General features: G+C 49.1%; 1 protein-coding gene across 5 annotated transcripts in view; it reads right to left on the reverse strand.

Moving 5' to 3' along the window:
* SMG6 (SMG6 nonsense mediated mRNA decay factor) overlaps positions 1-21,827 on the reverse strand; it is a 165,325-nt gene extending 143,498 nt beyond the window's left edge. Inside the window, exons 1-8 of one of the 5 annotated variants that reach the window (XM_073315355.1) lie at positions 21,692-21,827; positions 16,546-18,316; positions 11,251-11,443; positions 9,877-9,987; positions 8,980-9,086; positions 7,611-7,689; positions 5,917-6,027; positions 3,771-3,983 (exon numbers count right to left, since the gene is read on the reverse strand). In XM_073315355.1, coding sequence (XP_073171456.1) covers positions 3,771-3,983; positions 5,917-6,027; positions 7,611-7,689; positions 8,980-9,086; positions 9,877-9,987; positions 11,251-11,443; positions 16,546-18,316; positions 21,692-21,785 — 2,679 coding nt within the window. In that variant the 5' untranslated portion in view covers positions 21,786-21,827. Of the gene's footprint in view, positions 1-3,770; positions 3,984-5,916; positions 6,028-7,610; positions 7,690-8,979; positions 9,087-9,876; positions 9,988-11,250; positions 11,444-16,545; positions 18,317-18,858; positions 19,577-21,691 lie in introns of those variants that run through there. The other 4 variants (XM_073315350.1, XM_073315352.1, XM_073315353.1 and 1 more) reach the window with 4 other exon arrangements.
* Between the last annotated feature and the right edge of the window lie 98 nt (positions 21,828-21,925).

A 21,925-nucleotide genomic window follows, 5' to 3' on the forward strand; every position in this document is an offset into this window, starting at 1 on the left:
TGTGCCCATTACCTTAGTATCTTGGCCCTGAATAGAAAAGTAAGAACCCCACTACATTTAGTCTGTAAGAAGGCATCTGCTCTCCTCACTCCTTTATGCAGCTGCTGGTGGCATTCTATTGCTTGTTTGCAGAAATGCAGCTGATTTGTCCTTTCAGTTGCTGCTGCTGAGGAGGAAGGCTTGTGTGAAGAGCTGCTTGCAATGAGCTTTGAACTCCAGTTCTAATAGTCCCACTGTAACTGTAACTTTGCCCCATTGCATTTATGTGCTACTGCAAAAGGGCCTATCATTACAAGGGTCTACAAGACTGGGTAAGGGACACATTAATCAAGAAATAACTAGTATTGTCCAGGGAACAGAAAAGTCTTGTGGCTAGAGCACAGGACAGGGAATCAGGAGACCTGAGTTCTGGTCTTAGCTTTGCCACAGGCTCTCTGTGTGGCCTAAACTTTTCATTGCTGTATGATACTGTCCTACCTCAGAAAGGGTATAGAAGGCTTAATTCATCACTGGTTGTAAAGCACTCAAGACCTCCAGAGAAGGACAAAGTATTATTTAATTATTACAATGCCTCTCTGCTCTAACTTTAGTTGCACCTATGGAGCATGTTGCATGATAATGTGAGGAACAGTCTACTACGATGCATAACCAAAAGACAAGGCCACTGTGGGAACCTTAACTCTGCACTTCCTGACAGGGGTGATTAAAATCTCTGACTCTGAGTAACATTAACACTTTCTCAAGGAATTGAGAGAACTTGGACGGTTTGCTCCACTGGCTCATGTGTGCTCACCAAGCGTCACCCACCAACTATCCCATTTCAAACCCAGACACACACACAAGGCAAGTGCAGCCAGGAAGCAGGGACCCAGCTCTTGGGCTCACTTTGCACTACTCAGCTGTAAAAAACCTAAAAACCAATGGAGCTGGTCATTGGCTCAGCCACTTTCTTGCTTCCCTGAGTAGGAACATGCCATGGCAATCCAGCCATCAGGAGGCCAGTGCACCAGCTCAGCAAAGGCTAGAGCAGTGGTTCTCAAACTTTTGTGCTGGTGACTCCTTTCACATAGCAAGCCTCTGAGTGCGACTCCCCAATAAATTAAAAACATTTTTTTATATATTTAACACCATTATAAATGCTGGAGGCAAAGCAGGGTTTGGGGTGGAGGCTGACAGCTTGCAACCCCCCATGTAATAACCTCGCAACCCTCTGAGGGGTCCTGACCCCCAGTTTGAGAACCCCTGGTGTAGAGTGTCAATGCTACACATTTCCAGGAGACTTCAGTGCAGCTGGAGAAAGAAAGAAAAGGAGAGCTAAACCCCAAAAGACTGCATGCACAAAAAAAGCCCCTCAAACGAAAAAGCAGTATTATAACCCAGGAACGGCTTTGGCCCTCTGTGATCTAGCCCGAGGCAACAGGCTGCCCTCAGCATCCAGGCCTCCATGCCAACAGAGAAAGGAGCCAGAGCCAGGATACCTCAGAAGGAAGAGGGTTGCATTTGCTGAGCTCTGCTGCCCCCTGGAAGATACGATGTGGTAAACTGGCAGAAGAAACCACACCAAACCTCTAACTAGCCATTTATACGGCGCTACAGGCAAATTACAGGACTTTGCACTTCACTCTTCTTGGTGATGACGATAATCAGCCCAGTAATTTGTCCTTCTCCAGCCTTTTTCATCTCACGGTCTCAGCCAAAGGGCTTTACTAACCTGATGGCCAGCCCCCTCTAAGGCTGGAGTCACTATCCCCATTCTACAGAATGGGAAAGGAAGGCACAGAGAGGGAAGTGACTGGCCCAACGCACACATGGAGGGAGTGCAAAGCTGAGCAGAGTCCCCTGCTCAATAACAACATACAGAACACATGTCCGTGCTAGCATGCATTTCCTGGGGATGACGGCCTCTGTCCACAGAACAAACACTCAGTATGTGGCCTCTCAGCTGAATATGCCAACAAGGGTCCAACGGTGGGGGCTTTATGATGCAGTCAACAGGATACCAGGGAACAGACTCAGGATAACCCTTTTCAGTCACCATTGCCTTGGACTGGATTTGAAGTAGCACCTAGACGAGAAAGGCTCAGGAATCGGAATCTCTTTCCCAATTCCCTGAGCCATATATAACAGAACAGCTATTTTACAGTATCACACACAATCCTGGAGTGAGGGGGCTTTGCCCTCTCCCTATCTCGCTTCCCCACAGATTGGGAGCATGTGGTGAAGTATGGTGCCTCAGGTATGCATGGTCCCAAGCGCACCAGAGTCAGCACAGAGGAGAGAGCACTGCTTAGCTCTGACCTTGCCGAGTGCTAAAGCTGGTGGGGAAGGCAACGAAACAGTTTAGATTAGTCTATAAGAGAGCATCCAAAATCCTGGCACATGTTCCCCTAGGACAGCAGTTGCCTCCCGGTCCCTCCAGTGAACTTGAGCTTCATGTGATCAAGGGCTGAGGGTCTCTTTGGTTAGCATTGCCTCACTCTCCTCTGTGCTTGGCACAACCTCATTAGGAGGAGAAACAGCACCACACAGTGGCAAGACAGAGCACTCCTCAACCCCCTTTTAGTCACTATGCGGGAAAACACGAATGAGAATGACAACACAGAGGAAAGAATGAAGGAACAAAAATAGAAGAGCTTCATACACTGATCCCGGTGTAAGATGTTCATTTCTTAGCGCTCCTCACTTTCACTTCTGTATCTCTGGCAGCAACAGAGAACACAGGCCTTCACTAATGCAGTGGGGTGGGAAAAGCCATTCCCAGGCCTTGTGTGTCAAGCACATGCATCAATCCAAGACTAATAAGAAAAACAGGCCCCCAATCTGTGCTGACATTGCCAGAGAGCTGCATTTCAGCAAGGGCATAGCAACGCCATAAACAGAACGAGGCTTCAGTATTCTTAGTGCAGCTGAAGACAACAAACCAGTTCTAACAATGAAACAATCTTTGAGGAGCTGTTGGACCTGCCCTGTGTGAAGAGCGTGTCTCCCACCCCCAGTCAGGTATCCCCCTAGCAGCTGTCTCCAGAGAGGCTGCTCAGAGTTCTTATGCAAGGTCTCCTGCATGCAAGATATGCCAAGAAAATGTTTGCATTCCTAGAGAAAGGCAAAGCTCCAAGCAGGTGTCCTCCTAACAATTGGCTTGTTCAACTTACACATTCATGGGCCATATCTGACTAATCGAGTTCATTCAGACTCGCCCTTGCTAGGGACACAGATGGGACCTATGAGAGATGCCTTTGGTTTATTCTTTCCTTTGCAGGAGGAAATGAAAGTATCTGGCTTCCAGCACAATAAACAACACTCATACTACACCTACAACAGAAGATAAATCCCTGGCTTTCACCCTCCCTGAGCACAACTCCGACCAGGTGGCTCTAGGGAAAATGTCCCATTTCCAGGAAAAGTCCCAAAGGCTGGAGGATCCCCAGCAAACCATAGCTCCTCAGCTGCCGACCTCCCCATTTCCCATCGCTTTGTGTCACTTAAATTAAAGCCTCTCAATGGAATTTTTTTGCTGCCTCTTCCATCTGTCTCTTTACAATTCCAGGAACAGCAACATGACGTTACCAAAGAATAGATGATAACCACATGCCTTAAACACAAAAAGCACAAGGTCACCAGCTCCTTAGCTTGACCCGGGCACTGCTGGCATAAGAGAAGTCAAAACACTGGAATATTTAGCAACAAGAAAGCAAAACAGATGCAGTGTCATTCAACTACATTCCAAACGTATGACACCAAAGTCAACAGCAGTGTTCCACAGTACTCACATCACTAGGGCTGAGGTTCCCAAGACCATTGTCCTGCTCAGATTCCCTGCCGGATTCATGACCATGGGAGCAGCGGGGGTGGGAGGGATGAATCCAGATCTCCAGCCGAGTGGCGTCATCTCCAACTTGTCGGAATGTGGACTTCTTGCCCGTCCCCCATCGGCTAGGGCTCAGTTCCAGCACCTGATGCTGCTTCTGTTCCATCTGCTCAGCCTGTGCAGACAAGAGACACAGATTCAGAAACCTCAGGGATCATGGCTCAGGAAAAGTAAGTTGTCATTTCATTTACCGGGAAAAGAATCTGTCAGAAGCCAGCTGTTTCCCCAGCTTGCAAAGCACAGCAGCTGCCTACTCTATTGTTTGACTGCTGGTGTTTAGTAACCTCAGCTCTGGTGAAAGATGCTAGATTGAGTGCCCCGGAGTTTGAAAGACTTTATCTAGCCACAAAACACCTACACAGCCAACCTGTCACACCTCTGATCCGGAGCGTCCACCTCTGAGGAGAGGAGAGGAGAGGAGCTCAGTCTCCTGGCCCATCTGAACACTTACTTGACTTATTTGATAAACCCACCAACGAGCATGCCAAGTAGTTTGGTGGTGACTGTGATGAGGTGGATCCCTGTCTCACTAGGAACTGGAACAACTTTCAGTCCCTGCTTAGCTAAGATGCCCTTTAACCAGTGACCCAGAGATGAAAAAGCCCCAGAGCTTATCAGTGATCTCTTGAAGCACTCACCGCTCTTTGGAGAGAAACAGGAAAAGAAGCTTCACTTTGGCAGCTGAGTCTACTTTCCACCCTTTCTCAGAACTATGCAAGAGTCAAATCCAGACCCAATAGCCATTTGTCAACCCCCCACCAATCACAAGAACATAAGAATGGCCCTACTGGGTCAGACCAAAGGTCCATCTAGCCCAGTATCCTGTCTACCAACAGTGGCCAGTCCCAGGTGCCCCAGAGGGAATGAACAGAACAGGTCATCATCAAGTGATCCATCCCCTGTCACTCATTCCCAGCTTCTGGCAAACAGAGGCTAGGGTCACCATCCCTGCCCATCCTGGCTAATAGCCATTGATGGACCTATCCTCTATGAATTTATCTAGTTCTTTTTTGTACCCTGTTATGGTCTTGGCCTTCACAACATTCTCTGTGCATTTTGTGAAGAAATACTTGCTTTTAGTTGTTTTAAACCTGCTGCCTATTAATTTCATTTGGTGACCCCTAGTTCTTGTGTTATGAATAGTAAACAACACTTCCTTATCTATTTTCTCTACACCAATCATAATTTTATAGACCTCAATCATATCTCCCCTTAGCCATCTCTTTTCCAAGCTGAAAAGTCCCAGTCTTATTAATCTCTCCTCATACAGAAGCTGTTCCATACCCCTAACCATTTTAGTTGCCCTTTTCTGAACCTTTTCCAATTCCAATATATCTTTTTTTGAGATGGGGCAACCACATCTGCACACAGTATTCAAGATGTGGGCGTATCATGGATTTATACAGAGGCAACATGATGTTTTCTGTTCTATTATCTATCCCTTTCTTAATTATTCCTCGCATTCTGTTCGCTTTTTTGACGGCCGCTGCACATTGAGTGGATGTTTTCAGAGAACTATCCAAAATGACTCCAAGATCTTTTTCTTGAGTGATAACAGCTCATTTAGACCCCATCATTTTATATGTGTAGTTGGGATTATGCTTTTCAATGTGCATTATTTTGCATTTATCAACATTAAATTTTATCTGCCATTTTGTTGCCCAGTCACCCAGTTTTGAGAGATCCTTTTCAGTCTTAAGTAATTTTGTATCATCTGCAAATTTTGCCACCTCACTGTTTACCCCTTTTTCCAGATCATTTATGAATAATATGTTGAATAGGACTGGTCCCAGTACAGATCCCTGGGGGACACCACTATTTACCTCTCCCTATTCTGAGAACTGACCATTTATACCTACCCTTTGTTTCCTATCTTTTAAGCAGTTACCAATCCATTAGAGCATCTTCAGCATGCCCCAGTGCAAGAGCAATACACCCCTAGCACTTGGCAGGAAGCACCTGCAGTGTCAGCCAGCCCAGCTCCAGGACATGGCAGGAGGCACCAACAAGGAGGGAGCAGCATCAGGCAGCCCCGCACCAAGACTCACCTTGCGTTTTGTCTCTTCAAACAGGCTCATGAGACTCTCCTTGGCTGTGAGGATGGGGTTGCTGGCAGCCAGGCTGCGCATGTAATAGTACACAGCATCCAGTTTCCTCCTCTGCAGAAACACAACCAGAGACATGTCCCACATCACTCTGGAGCATGCAACCCCAGGCCACCTGTCACCCTGTACCTCTTGGCACACCCACAAGTGCAGATTGTCATTCACAGCTAAAAACAGAGCAGCCACGTCCTGCTTCTAAAGCACATCCCAGATGCCACGGGGCCTTGGACTCCCCCAGGAGAACACATTTACCTGCAGCCACCAGCGCCAAGTCCAAGCCTCCGTGCACCTTGGGGAGTGCAGGTAAAACATCAGGCCACAGGCCCAGTGAACCTGGCACTGAAATGGGCCAGTTTAGTTGGTGACCATAGAGAGTATCGGCTGAAAGTCCCAACCTCACTCTGTCCCTCAAACTGCAAGTCTGTCTATGGGATTTGCTTTCCCCTCCATTACCACTGTATCTAAGCACCTCACAATCCTCTCCGCCCCCCTGTGAAGTAGGGAAATGATCTTCTACACATCTTATAAACCAAGGCCTAGAGAGACTAACGGACTTGCCCAGGGTCACACAGAAATTCTGGGATGGAGCTGGGAACTGAACCCAAGACTCCAAGCCCCAAACTAATGCCCTAACTACTGGACTATCCTTCCTCTCAGCATCTTCTTTACTGCAGCGGGGATCAGGGCTATTTAGGTGGGTTATTACTAAAGGGTGCCCCAAAAGGCTTTGAACCTGCCAAGACCCACTCAGGATGTAGAGTTTCTCCTGAAAATTGACAGCCATACAGACACCCGGAGCAAAGCAGAGAACTCAGTGGCTCTGCACGCCGCTCCAGGAGTCAGGGTGGTCCATCAGCAGTTGTCAGGGAAATACATCTCCGAACCCTGCTCTGTGTGACACAGGACGCAATTTTCAACTATTCTGTTTTAACATGGCATCTTTCAGAGCTCATGCATTTCAGCAGATGTTTGGTCACCGATCCCTACACTCTGGCCTGACACTTCCACTGTCTGCCATCAAATACACTTTTCCCAAAGGCCTCCCTTCCCAGAATGTTTAACAAACCAGACAGCAGAATCGCCTCACTGGCAAAAGCTACCCCAACTGCAGCCCTAAAAAACTACATGCTAACATCCCCAATGAACACGCTGCCCTGTGTCTTTCCCCAGCCCACAGCCACCTGGTTCAGGACAGGACTGTTTAGAATGTGAGCTCACTAGGACAGGGACTGTGTCCTCAGGGGTGGAATCAGGCAGCACAAAGGGTAGCCAGCCAGCCCCCTTCACACACTAAACTCTAGCAGACCCTTGCAGGGTACAGAAATGTTGCACATGTGGCTAGAAAGGTTACTTTGGTTACGACTATGGGCACCAAATTCAGACTTACACTATAAACTCTGAAAACAAAGCATGCAACTGAGCTGTAACTACCCCAGGCCCAAAGACTAGAGCTCCTGCTGCCCATATCTGACTACATGGCCTATGGTGCCCTCATCATTCATAGCACAGCCCCATCATTTGGTGAAAAGCATGGTGCAGGTGCTCCCGCACATACAGCCACCTCCCCAGGAAGGACGTCCACTATCAGCCAAGAGGCCACACCGCTTCTAGTCCCACACGCCCAGAGACGCTCTTACCGTGTAGATAGCCAGCAGAGCCAACTGATTGTACGGACGGCCATTTTTGGGGGCAATGTGCTGAGCCTTCAGATACCAACTGCGTGGGGAGAGAGACACACAGTAGGTGACTGGCAAGAAACTGCAGAGACCCAGACCATTATTAACAACACAAAGAATCCTTCCCTTCATTTGGGGCCCCTTTCATCACTGGCACATCCAAGGAGGGCTGGCCCGGCCCTCTGCCCAGGTGGCAAGGGCCTGTGAGCGCATGTGCAGCCAGCACCTCTGCTACAGCCCTGGTAAGCCCCTTTGAGAGCTGTAGTCTCCCGACGGGCACACAGTGGAGAAGGGCCACCAGATGAAGTATCGTGTGACTGCCTGCTGCAGATTAGGGCAAGGAATGCTCCTTGCTCGCTCTGAAGAAGATGAGGGAAGTGTCTCCCAGGGCACCCAGCAGGAGGATAGGAGGGAGCCAGGTAAGGCTACCCAGTGGAAGCTGAAAAGGGCTCTGCTGGCTGGGACCACGTGTTTTGCATTGTTTTATTCGTTTTGAATCCTTTTGTGATGGTAAAGCTACCCCGGACGAAAGGGCCTGGCCTGAATGGTAGTTTGCCCTTTATTTTATATTCCCTAGCGGGTGTATCTGTTCATCAGTACACACCAGTCTATTCCCCATGCCTCTGACCCAGGGAGAGGGCTGGTCATATGGCGGTGAGCCTCCTAGTCCCCTCCCTCCCTCACCCCATGCAGAAGAGTTCCACAAGAACACCAGGCAGAAAGTTTCCAAAAAAGTCAGAAACCTGCAGTGGCTAAGCTAGTTCCCCTGCTCTGCATATTGTCCCTTATAGACAAGCCCTGCTATGCTTTAGGGCTCTATTCCCTTTGCTCCTCACTGTCAATGCCACATTATCTGCTGCGCACACTGGGCTTTGCCTTGCCTACAGCCCTGATCAGAAGAGGGAATTTATCACAAGCAAAAATAGAGTGACAAGAGGCAACAGGTGCCACCAAGTCATGCTGCAGCCAGAACACATGAATAATGTGAGAACCTCCACTGGTGAGAAGCCGTCAGCAGGAGTTCAGCAGAAAACAAGCCAGCCACACAGACTGCACCGCCATGACTTCAGAGCGCAGCACAGCACAGCTTCCACATTAACACTCCCTGACGGGGGGCAGAATCCATCAGCCAAACAAGCATGCTTCTTAGGGTGGCAGATTAGTCTGTCCAACATTTACTGCATCCTTTAATCTTGTTGGACAGTAATCAAATGGGAAGCATGGAAGGTCTGCATTGGCCACAGGCATAACTGGATGTGAAATGAGGTGATGCCCGTGTAGCTAAGTACGGTAAGAACTCTGCTTAGGGCTGAGGGGGAGGGTACGGTACCTGCGTGCTTTCCCATAGTTTGCTGTGTCGTTCGCTTGCTCCCTGTACCTGCAAATGTCCCCTTGGCAAATCATACACCTCTGGGCACTGATCAGTGCGTACTTCACCTTGAAAAGAAACATTCAATACATGCTATGGAAACTCTGCGGCCATTGCTCATCTGTAGGCGTGCAGCACACAAGGACTCCACGTGCCACCAGAGAGACGGGGGTTGCTGTTTAGCTGGAGTTCTTCTGAAAGGCGCTGCAAGAAACACTTATTTTCTCATGGCACATGTTCAGCATGTGCAGCAACAGCAAAGCTCCCCTACCCACTCCCATCTCCCCTCCCATAAACGCCCTGGAGGAGTCAGGGGAGTGCAGACTCCATGGCTCATTCAGGCCTTGGGCTCTCTGCTGAGACTGCCTATCAGGGCATAGTTGTGATGCGGACACCTACCCACTAGGAAATGGAGCTGGGCTGAGAACACCACTTGCTAGGTGAGCCCACTCATGCTCCACCGCCCAGGGCTGACATGCTACTAGGTCACATAGAAGTGACACTGCTGTTCTTTCTCTCCCATCATTGACCTGGCCTCAACATAGATACAAAGAGGATATTCAATAAACGAGGCACTAATCATGGTTCTTTCTAACACCTACTCCCCATTCGAGCCCTGGTCTGAATGCTGAGGCAGAACAAAATTCTTCACCTTTGCAAAGAAACATGAGACCAATAAACACATTGGAGCTGTTTAACTCTGAGTTATCAGAACAAGTGAGCAAATATTCCTGAGAACATGCTGTCATCGGTATAAAGAGCCCCCCACTTCTTGATGATGCCATGATAGAGTTTTCATCAGACAGCTCTCATGTGAGATACCAAGGACAACATGTCCTGGAAGGGAAGCCTACTTACCATCTTCCGCAAGGGCTTGCTGCGAATGGCCATCCCATCCATATAATCCTCCAGTTTGAATTGGTATGACACCTGCAGCTTCTGAAGTAAATTGTCAAAGAAAATAGTGCCCTGCAACAAACAAGCAGACAAATGTGATGTCCCTCAATGATCGTGAGCACAAAGCCAAGGTCTGTCACAGCCACAGGTGAAAGAGCCCAGTTCGCTCACAGCCAGCACTGCTGGGTGGAAGGCAGAAGAGAGCCCGCTCCCTGGGGATTTGTTTCTTAAAAAAAAAAAAAAAAATTACCTTCTTCTAGGATCTGTCATCCAGGGATCTAAAAGCATCTAACAATGACATCTTTGGGAGGCAGATCAGTATTATCTCATGGGACAGGAAGGGAAACTAAAGCCTTGCCTCCGCCAGAAAGGTCCAGTGGTTTAATTAAAGGTGTGATTTAAACCAATGTAATTCAATCAGTAGAAAAGTCTGTGAATGCTCTTATTTAGTTCAGTTTAAACTAGGTTTACTTTGGTTTATTTTAAACTAATTCCTAACTGACTTACACCAAAACAAATCAAGCCTGGTTTAAACCATAATAAACAAGAGGGTCCACACAGCTGTTGCACAGGTCTCTAGGCTACCTCTATACTGCACAGTAGGGTATTTGTAGCTCCTTGCCACAGTGAAAAGCAGGCTGAGTCCACACTGCAGTGTGTAGCTACACTAGTCCGTGAAACGCTCTGGAAGAGAGGAGACAGTGGGAAAAGACCGCAGCAACATACCCCTGCCAGAGCCTTTCCCTGCTGCTGGAGACTTTTCAGATTGCAGGGAGAGGCTTCAGCAGCAGAAAGCCACCACAGCCTTTCCCCATGGCTGGGAAGATCTCCAGCAGCTCTGTGCGGCATGGACAGGCTTCAGAAGTGGGGAGCTGCTGCCTCCCCCTGCCAGAGCCTTTGCCCAATCCCAGTCTTTTCCGGCAGCAGGGAAAGGCCTTAGCAGTGGGGAGGCAGCCAGACATTACATGGCTAAAAGAGCAGCGGAGACACGGCTTGGGCACGTAGAGAGTGGTGTGGAGTACGTAATCAAGTGCACACCCAGACTCTTCAGGCATGTCTTTACGTGTCTAAGCTGTGTCTCACCGTCTACACTGCTACATATACCTGTGCTCATGGGGCTATATGCGTATGTACACTACACACCGCTGAAAGAAGCATGCAGTGTAGACGTACCCTTAGTTAAACTGGCCCTGAAGAAGAGAAGTGATCTGCCAAGGTCATACAGAACTGGACCAGAATGTAGGTGTGCTGACTCACCACAGCCCTGCTCTAACAACTAGAAAACACTTCCTCCCAAAGGTCTAGCCAGCCTCAAACAGGTGTTTCTTTTCTTACCTCATCGAGGAGCTGAAGCAGTTTGTTCCGAATTTCCTGCGCATTCTCCCCTAGTGGATCTTTGAGGAGCTGACGGAATTTCTCAATCACCTGATAGAAGGCGTTCTTCCAGAGCAGCTGATCCACATTCTGGTTATCGGAGAACTCAATATCCATGAGGATGCATCGTTCATACAGCTGCAGCATCTCCGCTCTAGAAGGAGACATAGTCAACAGCTGACACAACAGCAACTAAACGGCTCTGCCCCATTGTGCTAGTTTGAGTGCAAACTCAGAGCTGCCAGGGAACATTTGCTGAACTGCCTGCTACTTCCCCATCCAACACAAAAATGAGATGCCAGCAACCTCTCACTGTTCCATTAGACAGCAAATGAATCCCCTCACCAGTACACTCCTGCAGAGAGATCTGAACAGCTGCAGTCACACACTTCTCCCAATGCAGGAGGGTGAGTGGGAAAGGAGCCACTCTCTGTTCCTTCTGGCCTGTCAAAGAGAGAGGGTGCTCCTGCCACAGCCTCACTGCTGGGATCCTCCAGGCAGGAGTGAATCTTGGTACTGAGAGGGGAATGTACAGACTTTCAATGACGATCCAATGCATGGAAGCCCTTCCCACACTGCTGCCTTAGCCCCCAAATACCTGTTCATTCTGAGCACTAAATTTAGCAAGCCATGGAAAGAGATAACTAGAGGGCAGGGAAAGTCCTACCATAGAAAGAAGGGTGCATCAATCTCCCCTCCTCCCAACCAAAAATAAGTCACAAATTCATGACAAAAACAAACAAGTAAACAAGAGACTTTATTCTCTTTGTCTCTATTCCCCCCTACACACTCCATTTCTCTGTGATTAACTGCAACTGGGAATGCTACACCTCCCCAGTTAGACCACATAAAAGGGGGGAAGATGAGAAAGAGACTCTCTGCCACAGAAATCAGGGTCTTCCCCGCCATAGCTCTCCACTGGCGAGGGCAGAACTGTTCCCTACATTATGTTCTCTAGAGCTTGAACCATTCCAGCTGTAAATGACTCCACAGCCCTTGGGAGATGATCCCGCTGTCAGAAAGATTGCTCTACATTCAGTCTACATTTCCTTTGCCCATCGTCATCCCACTGCTCCAATTTTACCTTGTTGGACCACCTTAGCTAATTCTGTTCCTTATTAGGTGTACACAGCTCACAAGAACTGGAGAAGGGTTTTGTCACTTTGCCAAGCTACAATATATACTGAGCTGTTTTCACCTCTCCTCACAAACAAGTTCCTCCAGTCCCCTCATTGTCAAAATCTATAAATAGTAACAAAAACCAGTGAGTAAGAGACCCAGGAGGCAGAAAAAGCAGGGTCTCCCCCGGCCACAGACCCCTCCACATGCCCCACAGAGTACAGGCAGGAGTAGCTGTGGCTCTTGGCTACTAACCCAAAGCACTTCCATACAGCCCTCTGAACCACAGAACAGCAGCAACCTTCAGACCAACAGTCCCATTTCCCTCCCTTCCCAAGACTGGTAAACATGAAGCTACAACACTTCAGTCAAGTCAGGAAAGCATGACAACATACAGGTAAAGGGATTCCCAGGGGTGCCTTTGAAAACACTCAGCTGGAAGAATGACGACAGAGTGACCCACGACATCTCTTCTCCTTGGCTAGGACTCCCAATCAGATCCTGCTCTAGCCGCCGCACTCCCAGGCTACCCATGTACAGTCATTTCTCCTTGACACATGACCATTTGTCCCCGCTGATAGCCTACGTACGCTCTCTGTGAAGCACACTGTAACTTGTCATCACACTTCTATTTGCCAGACTGGACTACCATCAAATGTTTGAGATAGTCTTTTCTGCACACAAGTGAGCTGTACAGCTGGGGTGCTTGGCCCAGAAACATGTAATGTAAAAGTGGATGGGAATCTGGGAGGCAGTGACCATGAGTTGGTTGAGTTCAGGATCCTGACACAGGGAAGAAAGGTAAGCAGCAGGATACGGACCCTGGACTTCAGGAAAGCAGACTTCGACTCCCTCAGGGAACGGATGGCCAGGATCCCCTGGGGGACTAACATGAAGGGGAAAGGAGTCCAGGAGAGCTGACTGTATTTCAAGGAATCCCTGTTGAGGTTACAGGGACAAACCATCCCGATGAGTCGAAAGAATAGTAAATATGGCAGGCGACCAGCTTGGCTTAATGGTGAAATCCTAGCGGATCTTAAACATAAAAAAGAAGCTTACAAGAAGTGGAAGGTTGGACATATGACCAGGGAAGAGTATAAAAATATTGCTCGGGCATGTAGGAATGATATCAGGAGGGCCAAATCGCACCTGGAGCTGCAGCTGGCAAGAGATGTCAAGAGTAACAAGAAGGGTTTCTTCAGGTATGTTGGCAACAAGAAGAAAGCCAAGGAAAGTGTGGGCCCCTTGCTGAATGAGGGAGGCAACCTAGTGACAGAGGATGTGGAAAAAGCTAATGTACTCAATGCTTTTTTTGCCTCTGTCTTCACTAACAAGGTCAGCTCCCAGACTGCTGCGCTGGGCATCACAAAATGGGGAAGAGATGGCCAGCCCTCTGTGGAGATAGAGGTGGTTAGGGACTATTTAGAAAAGCTGGACGTGCACAAGTCCATGGGGCCGGACGAGTTGCATCCGAGAGTGCTGAAGGAATTGGCGGCTGTGATTGCAGAGCCATTGGCCATTATCTTTGAAAACTCGTGGCGAACGGGGGAAGTCCCGGATGACTGGAAAAAGGCTAATGTAGTGCCAATCTTTAAAAAAGGGAAGGAGGAGGATCCAGGGAACTACAGGCCAGTCAGCCTCACCTCAGTCCCTGGAAAAATCATGGAGCAGTTCCCCAAAGAATCAATCCTGAAGCACTTGCATGAGAGGAAAGTGATCAGGAACAGCCAGCATGGATTCACCAAGGGAAGGTCATGCCTGACTAATCTAATCGCCTTTTATGATGAGATTACTGGTTCTGTGGATGAAGGGAAAGCAGTGGATGTATTGTTTCTTGACTTTAGCAAAGCTTTTGATGCGGTCTCCCACAGTATTCTTGTCAGCAAATTAAGGAAGTATAGGCTGGATGAATGCACTATAAGGTGGGTAGAAAGCTGGCTAGATTGTCGGGCTCAACGGGTAGTGATCAATGGCTCCATGTCTAGTTGGCAGCCGGTGTCAAGTGGAGTGCCCCAGGGGTCGGTCCTGGGGCCGGTTTTGTTCAATATCTTCATAAATGATCTGGAGGATGGTGTGGATTGCACTCTCAGCAAATTTGCGGATGATACTAAACTGGGAGGAGTGGTAGATACGCTGGAGAGGAGGGATAGGATACAGAAGGACCTAGACAAATTGGAGGATTGGGCCAAAAGAAATCTGATGAGGTTCAATAAGGATAAGTGCAGGGTCCTGCACTTAGGACAGAAGAACCCAATGCACCGCTACAGACTAGGGGCCGAATGGCTCGGCAGCAGTTCTGCGGAAAAGGACCTAGGGGTGACAGTGGATGAGAAGCTGGATATGAGTCAGCAGTGTGCCCTTGTTGCCAAGAAGGCCAATGGCATTTTGGGATGTATAAGTAGGGGCATAGCGAGCAGATCGAGGGACGTGATCGTTCCCCTCTATTCGACATTGGTGAGGCCTCATCTGGAGTACTGTGTCCAGTTTTGGGCCCCACACTACAAGAAGGATGTGGATAAATTGGAGAGAGTCCAGCGAAGGGCAACAAAAATTATTAGGGGTCTGGAACACATGACTTATGAGGAGAGGCTGAGGGAGCTGGGATTGTTTAGTCTGCAGAAGAGAAGAATGAGGGGGGATTTGATAGCTGCTTTCAACTACCTGAAAGGGCGTTCCAAAGAGGATGGCTCTAGACTGTTCTCAGTGGTAGCAGATGACAGAACGAGGAGTAATGGTCTCAAGTTGCAGTGGGGGAGGTTTAGATTGGATATTAGGAAAAACTTTTTCACTAAGAGGGTGGTGAAACACTGGAATGCGTTACCTAGGGAGGTGGTAGAATCTCCTTCCTTAGAGGTTTTTAAGGTCAGGCTTGACAAAGCCCTGGCTGGGATGATTTAACTGGGAACTGGTCCTGCTTCGAGCAGGGGGTTGGACTAGATGACCTTCTGGGGTCCCTTCCAACCCTGATATTCTATGATTCTATGTACATATTACGATTAGCATCTTCAGGCCGTTTGACAACAGATAAGGTGTTGCTGCCACTGCTGTTTCAAGGATGCCCTTTAAGAAGCCCTGGAATATCTAATGCCGTCTGCAGTAAAACATAGCAAAGTCCTGTCATGTCCCTCCATGGAGCTTGGATTGTGAGAGTCCAAAAAACAGGTAACAGGTCTAGAAATTAATTCACTTGCTGAACCTGCTGTTGTCAGCTATGAAAACAAGTCACCAGAGAAGCCCTGGAAACAAGAAGGTCACTGAGTAAACATGGAAGCTGGAGAGCAGGAGCTGTTGCTGTCATCAAGCTAACTACACACAAGGGTGCCAATTTCATTTCTTCCTCACTATGTGGCAGCATCAGGCCATTCCCACTGGAGGGCACAGAGTTTAACTGTGTCAGCAATGAGAGAATCTACTCAGTTCTAAAACTCCCAGCATTATTACATCATTATATAGCACCAGAATCCCCCAGAAACAATACCAGAAGGGTGGTCCCTGCCCGGAGACGTTCACAATCAAACAGACAGTAAATGAACATAACAGGCTGTCTTGTGGATCAGAATTGGAATGAAAAGCCTGCTGGACAGAAACCAGGGACGCAGTCGTCTTACCAGAATGGCTGAGCACATGTAAGCACACCAGGGCTTGCAGTCGCTCAGCTCCCAGCCACCCCAGGCCAGGAAACACTCCCGCACCAGGAGCCACTCCAGCAGCCCCACTCCTCTCCCCTCCACGTAGCAATGAGATTCTCTAACTAAAAGATGCGGAGACTTAGCCGCCAGCCCAGAGAGCTGCTGCCTGTGCCTTTCCAATGTCAGGCCACCTACTCATTTACAAGGCTGCTTCTGCACAGCCAGTGGAACCAAAGGTTCTCCCTGGGTTTTCTTCACTCAGTTACACACAAACCCTTTAGCACAATTGCAGCATGGCTCGTCACAAGCTAGGCAGCCACGTCCACTTCCCCTCACCATCATGTAGCTGGGCCGTGGCCTGACCACCAGCCCCTCTCAAGCAATTGCCCAAGGACAGATCAAACATTTGAGGGTGGTATTTCTGCAAACATTTACCCAGTGGGTTGATGCTGTAGCTCATCCCCTCCCCCAGCCCAACACAGCGTAGCCTGAAGTGAAAGCTTCAAACCTCAGCTGTGCCATCTTCTCAAGACCCTCAGGGCTGATGCGGTCTCTGGAAAGCAGGTTGCTGAGCTGCTGCTCCTGGTTCCCAGCCTCTCGAAGGAGTTTGCTGAGTTCCTGCTGCTGTATGTTCCTCATCTGCTGCTCCATCTCAGGACTCAAAGGGGTAGAGGGGAGGGGGCTGCAGATATACTGCCCTGACTGGCCTGGATATCCGGGGTAGTAAGCTCCAGGGTAAACACTGTTATTGGGGCCCATCTGATATTGCAAAGAGTATCCTCCATAGGGATACTGAGTACCTTGGCCTTTTGGACTGGGGTAATAATAGGGGTTGTCAGAGTTCTGAAATTTGTAGTAGGAGGCCTGGGACTGGCGTGCATCCCCCCAGGAAGTGGGGCTCACTTCATCGTCAGTATCTAGAAAATGAAGCTGTGAGGTCTGGCTCTTCAGAGCAGGTTTTTGGTCCGGGTTGTTTGGATCCCACAACCTGCGCATGGTGCCTCCACGGCTCCTGCCTCTGGGCCCCTTGTTGCCACCACTACCAAGCAGGAGCCTGGGCCCAGACTGAGTAGATTCGGGAGAGCCTGCAGCACTGGCAGAGAGGTCTGTGTTGGCAGGCAGGATGAGAATCCCACGGCCTCTCCCTTGAGGCTCCCTGCCCTTCAACTCCACAGCCTCTATGGAGTCACTTACATTAAAAGACTTTGGAGGCTTTTTCTTGTCTGTCTGCGCCACACAGATGTCTCTGCTCATGGTCTTGTTGTCAAAGGTGACGTGCAGGGCTCCCTTGACCTCCTTCCCATTGCTGCTCCACTCACTCTCACTTTTAGAAGCTCGGCTCTGCTCCAGATGCTTTCTCTCTGAATTTCTGCTGGAGCCATAAGCATCTGTCTCCCCAGTTTTGTCATCTTCTAGAGAGTCAGTGGAGGAAGCAGAGAGCTGTTTTTTAGGACGGCTTCTCTCTTTGGCCCGCTCCTGTCGCTTCTTCGCCCCATCAGCCAGTGGGGGTCCATCTGTGCTGTTGTTGCTCCCTGCTGAGCTTGTGCTACAGGTGCGGTATCGGTTCCTCCGTTTGTCAGAGCGGGAGTATCGCTTTGTAGATCCCAGCTTCCCCTGGATCAAGTCATCGCTTGATTTCCTGACCCTGTCAGCCCGCTCTACCCGCCTTCCTTTTTCCCCCCTTGTGGTTTTCACTCCCTCACTAGTCAGGCTTCCCTCCCTCTCCTCTTTGTTCAGTTTAGTTCTACTGCTGTTGCTGCCTTTCCCAATGTCCCTTTCAGTCTCTTCATCTCCTTCAACTCTCAGCTGCTCCATCTTACTGACGATTTCAGCATTGGCTGGCTGGCTGGCTGCGTCCTTGGCAACAGTCTGCAGGCGTTTCCCAGGCTGATAGATCTGCTGGTCTGGCTTCTTGGTTCTCCTGATGATCCTGGGACACCAGTCATCCGGGACAGAGTGTTTATCCAAATTCTCTTGGCTCTGAAAAATAGCTTTACTTTCCATCTCTCCATTTCCCTGGGAGGGACCATTCTGCTTCTGGCTGTCACCTTTGCTGAGATTTCCAGTGACCTGAGATCCCCCTCCAGTAACCGCAGGATCTTTGTCACTAGCAGTTTCATCCTTGGATTCCTCAGATCTGGTCCCTTCAGACGCTGAGGCTTCCTGTTTTAATAGTGTGTGTTTGTTCCTAAGCCGGGAGAGGCCAGGCTTGTAGATTTCAAGGTCTGGACGCCGGTTATCTTTACGATGCCTGGGCTCCTTCAGTTCCTTCATGTTCTCTGTAAAGAAGAGATAAAGAGGCGGGGGTTATTCCAGTTATGGAACAGCAAAGCAGGGCAAGAGTTAGAGACACAGACAATGGAGAAATGTGAAGTGTCTTTAATGGTCACAAGAGGGGCAGAAGTTTTAAAACTGAGACTATCAGAGCTGAAGTTCTTTATCTGGGTATTATGTGAAATCACACAGAGCAGGAGTGAGAAATGCAAGAGCAGGAGGCAGAGAGGAAGCCTATGATTCTGAGCCTATGGCCTTATTTCAGGATACATATTATTACTATTTGTTAAGCACCTCCAATGTAACCCTCACTGTACAGAACACATGTACAAAACAGCCCTAGCCTCAAGCAGCTTACAAGCTCAGAAACAGTCAAGATACACTGGGAGACTCAGAGCAGAGTGTAAGCTAAGGGTTTTGTTGCTGCTGTTTTCCTGATTTCACTCTCTGCTCCCCTGATCTGCCTGTTGGTGGTGCATGTGCCTTCCCTCTGCAGCTCTTGCCATTTGGAACAGCTCCCTGTACATTCCCTGCCTCATTTACTTACATCTCATTTCAACTCAGCACTGAAGACTTCTTTTCTCCCAGGCCCACAACTCATTAAATTTCTCTTTCTGTAATGATATTAATACTAGAAGTACTTAAAAGAACACAACTGGAATGAAAAAGACCATGTAAAATAATATCATCACATGCAGCAGCATTATACATAATTCTTATTAAATTTGTATCTTCAGCTGGGGTTTTACACCATATTATAGAATGGTTTCTACTTCATACCAACTGAAAAGACGGACTCAGTAGTACCTAGCAGAGGGAAATCACTCAAAGCAAGAACACACCTCCCTCTGAAGCAAACATACTGGAGATTATAGATCCTCTCTCACTAATCTACTCCCAGCAGCCTAACCAATTCAGTGACAGTAACAAACAAAGATCCAGAGGCAGTTCTGAGGTTTCTGTCATTAGAACACTGGATAAACTGCATCCATGACGACAGAGCACTGATGGGAGAAGCTTCTGAAATGGGAGTGGTGAGGGTGGACTTTTTCTGAAGATACTTGTCTGCTAGATAGTTGGGCACAGTTTGTCTAGCTGCATGAAACTTAATTTTAGAATTTCAGCTTCCCAGTTTCTCCTTGGAGGATTTTATCCTCCACATAACCTAACAGAAGTAACTTGATTGCTGTGACACCACCATAAACCCGTATGGTATTAAATTGCTTTCACTATAACCAAACAACAGTGCTGTCAGAGACCAGAGAGAAATGAGGATGTCAAGGTAGCAGCTGCACTTCTAGATTAGTCTCAAATGAATCTCAATGACACCCTGACTAATAATTTGGGGATAGATAGGAAGAGATGCAGCAGTCCTGACTCTCACTGCTTTAACTTTTGACAGCCGCAATACCTGGGATAACTTACAGGAAACTACAGCATATACTCATAATCAACAAGTAAGCTAGTGCAGCTTTCTATGCTGTGGGAGCCCACTGCCAAATCTCCATCACAAGCAGCCTTGAATAAACAACAATTCGGCATCTGTGAAGCCAACATTCACAGTCTCAAAGCTCCACTCTGTTCACAATAGCTCAGAGCAAATTTCTGTAACCTGGACACACACTTGCCTTGCTGATCACATTAGCTGGCTCAAAACCAGTCAAGAAATTCAGAGGGAAACGACTTGTGGGCCACCATTCCATCCAACTAACAACAACTAATTTGTATATAGCACTTTTCATCAGTAGATCCCAAAGTGCTTTACAGAGCAGTGAAACTACAGACAATTTTTGAGATGCTTTGGACATTACAGGCTACACAGAAAGCATCGGCCAAGACAGAATCATTCAAGTCCTGCTACACCTGCTACCTGACAATAGCAAAAGGCAAGAATAGTTGCAGGGCAGCAAACAGAGAAGGGCATCCTGAAAGCAGTGATGATGGGATGGATTGCCTTTAGTACTCCTTTGCAATTATCTAGCCGTTTTCATCTTCAAAGCACTGTAAAAACCTTAATTAACTAACTTTCACAACCCACTCCCTCTTCACCTGTTCCCATGAGTCAGGTAAGACCTAACCCCATTATGCGGATGGGGAAGCAAATGGCAGAGAGTGCGACTGGAATTCTTGGCATTCGTTCATTTTATCTGCCGTGCTATACTCAGAGACCTCTGGGAAACTGCTGCGTTAAGGGGCAGCCATGCAGCAAAATGAAATGGATGATGAACCACACCAGCAATGAAATGTAGATCAGCAGTGATGAGCACAACACAAGAACCCAGAAAAGAAGATGAGAACGCAGGCCAAGAGCTTTGCAGAACCTAACTGGTCACCACTGGCCAGCAGCACAGCCTAAGCAAGCTCTGCACTTAGAAGCAAGCAGAAGGAACTTCAGAGGATGCAAATATACCTCTGTTAGGACATGCAGCTTTCAGAATATCATACATGGATTACTGACTTTAACTTCTCATGAACACAGCGTTTCTCAAACAGGGAGTGCACAGACTCTTACAGGCAAGTTGTGGGGCTACTTCTGGCCCAAATAGTGAAAGCGTCTATCAGTTTTCTCACATTTAGGGCTAGTTGCAGCCCAATACAGACTCTTAAAATTCAGCATGTACAGAGGTTTTCTAGACTCGATCATCAAGTAAACTCAGGACCCCTCTCTGTGCCCTACATATTTCAATGCTGGGTGTTCCTTTGGTGCAAACCGAACGCCAGCAATGGAGAGGTGGCCCTCACATAGGACGACAAAACCAAACTGCAAAAAGAACTGGAGAAGTTAGAGCCCAGAGAGCTGCAGTCCAGTAGCCCCGCAGTGGAAATAAACAACTCAGATCCAGAACAAGGCTCTGCAACTAACCAGCTGCACCCAGCACAGTAAGGACACTTTATTTTGAGAGGACGTGATCAATGTAAAATCACACTTCTGTACGAAACTGTTTATTATTGTTACACGTAGCACCTCACGCTCCTGAAACAGAAAGTGGGGGGGGGGATTCTTCTGTGTTTTCAGTCTGTTTACTTTGCACACCCTGGGTTCGCTCCGTGCCAGTGCCGCGGAGAGTCAGTTCACTCCCCCGGCTGGGCTGCGTCTCTCACCGACCCCACGGGGCTGTGAAGGCCCCGCGGGCAGCGGGCAGGGGCCCGGGGGCAGGGGCCCGGGGCGGAACCCCACAGGACTGCGCCGCGCAGACCCGCTCCGGGGCGCCCCTGCCCCGGCTCCCCCCGCGCGCCAGGCAGGCGGGCGCGGGCCGCGGCGGCTCCCTCGCGGCGGCGGGGGCCGGGAAGCGGCTGGGCTCGGGGGCCGCGGCGGGGCCCGGGCCGGGGCTCTCCTGGGGAAGGGGAGGGGCCTAGCCCGCCGGGCCCTGAAGTCTCACCTCGGCCCCCGCCCCCCGGGGCCCTCCCCAACGCCGCCAGGCTCCCCCTCAGCTCCGCCGCCGAGATGCGCACCCGCTCCAGCTCCGCCGCCATCTTCGCTCCCGCCCCGCCCCCTCCGGTCCCCCTCCCGAGGGAGGGGACGGACGGCAGCCGGGCGGGCCCAAACGCTCCGCTCCGAACGCGCGTGCGCCAAACCGGCCGGCTCCCGCGGCCCCCGCGCCGCCCGGACACGC

The sequence above is a fragment of the Lepidochelys kempii genome, chromosome 17 (assembly GCF_965140265.1).
Source record: "Lepidochelys kempii isolate rLepKem1 chromosome 17, rLepKem1.hap2, whole genome shotgun sequence".
Taxonomy (NCBI): domain Eukaryota; kingdom Metazoa; phylum Chordata; order Testudines; family Cheloniidae; genus Lepidochelys; species Lepidochelys kempii.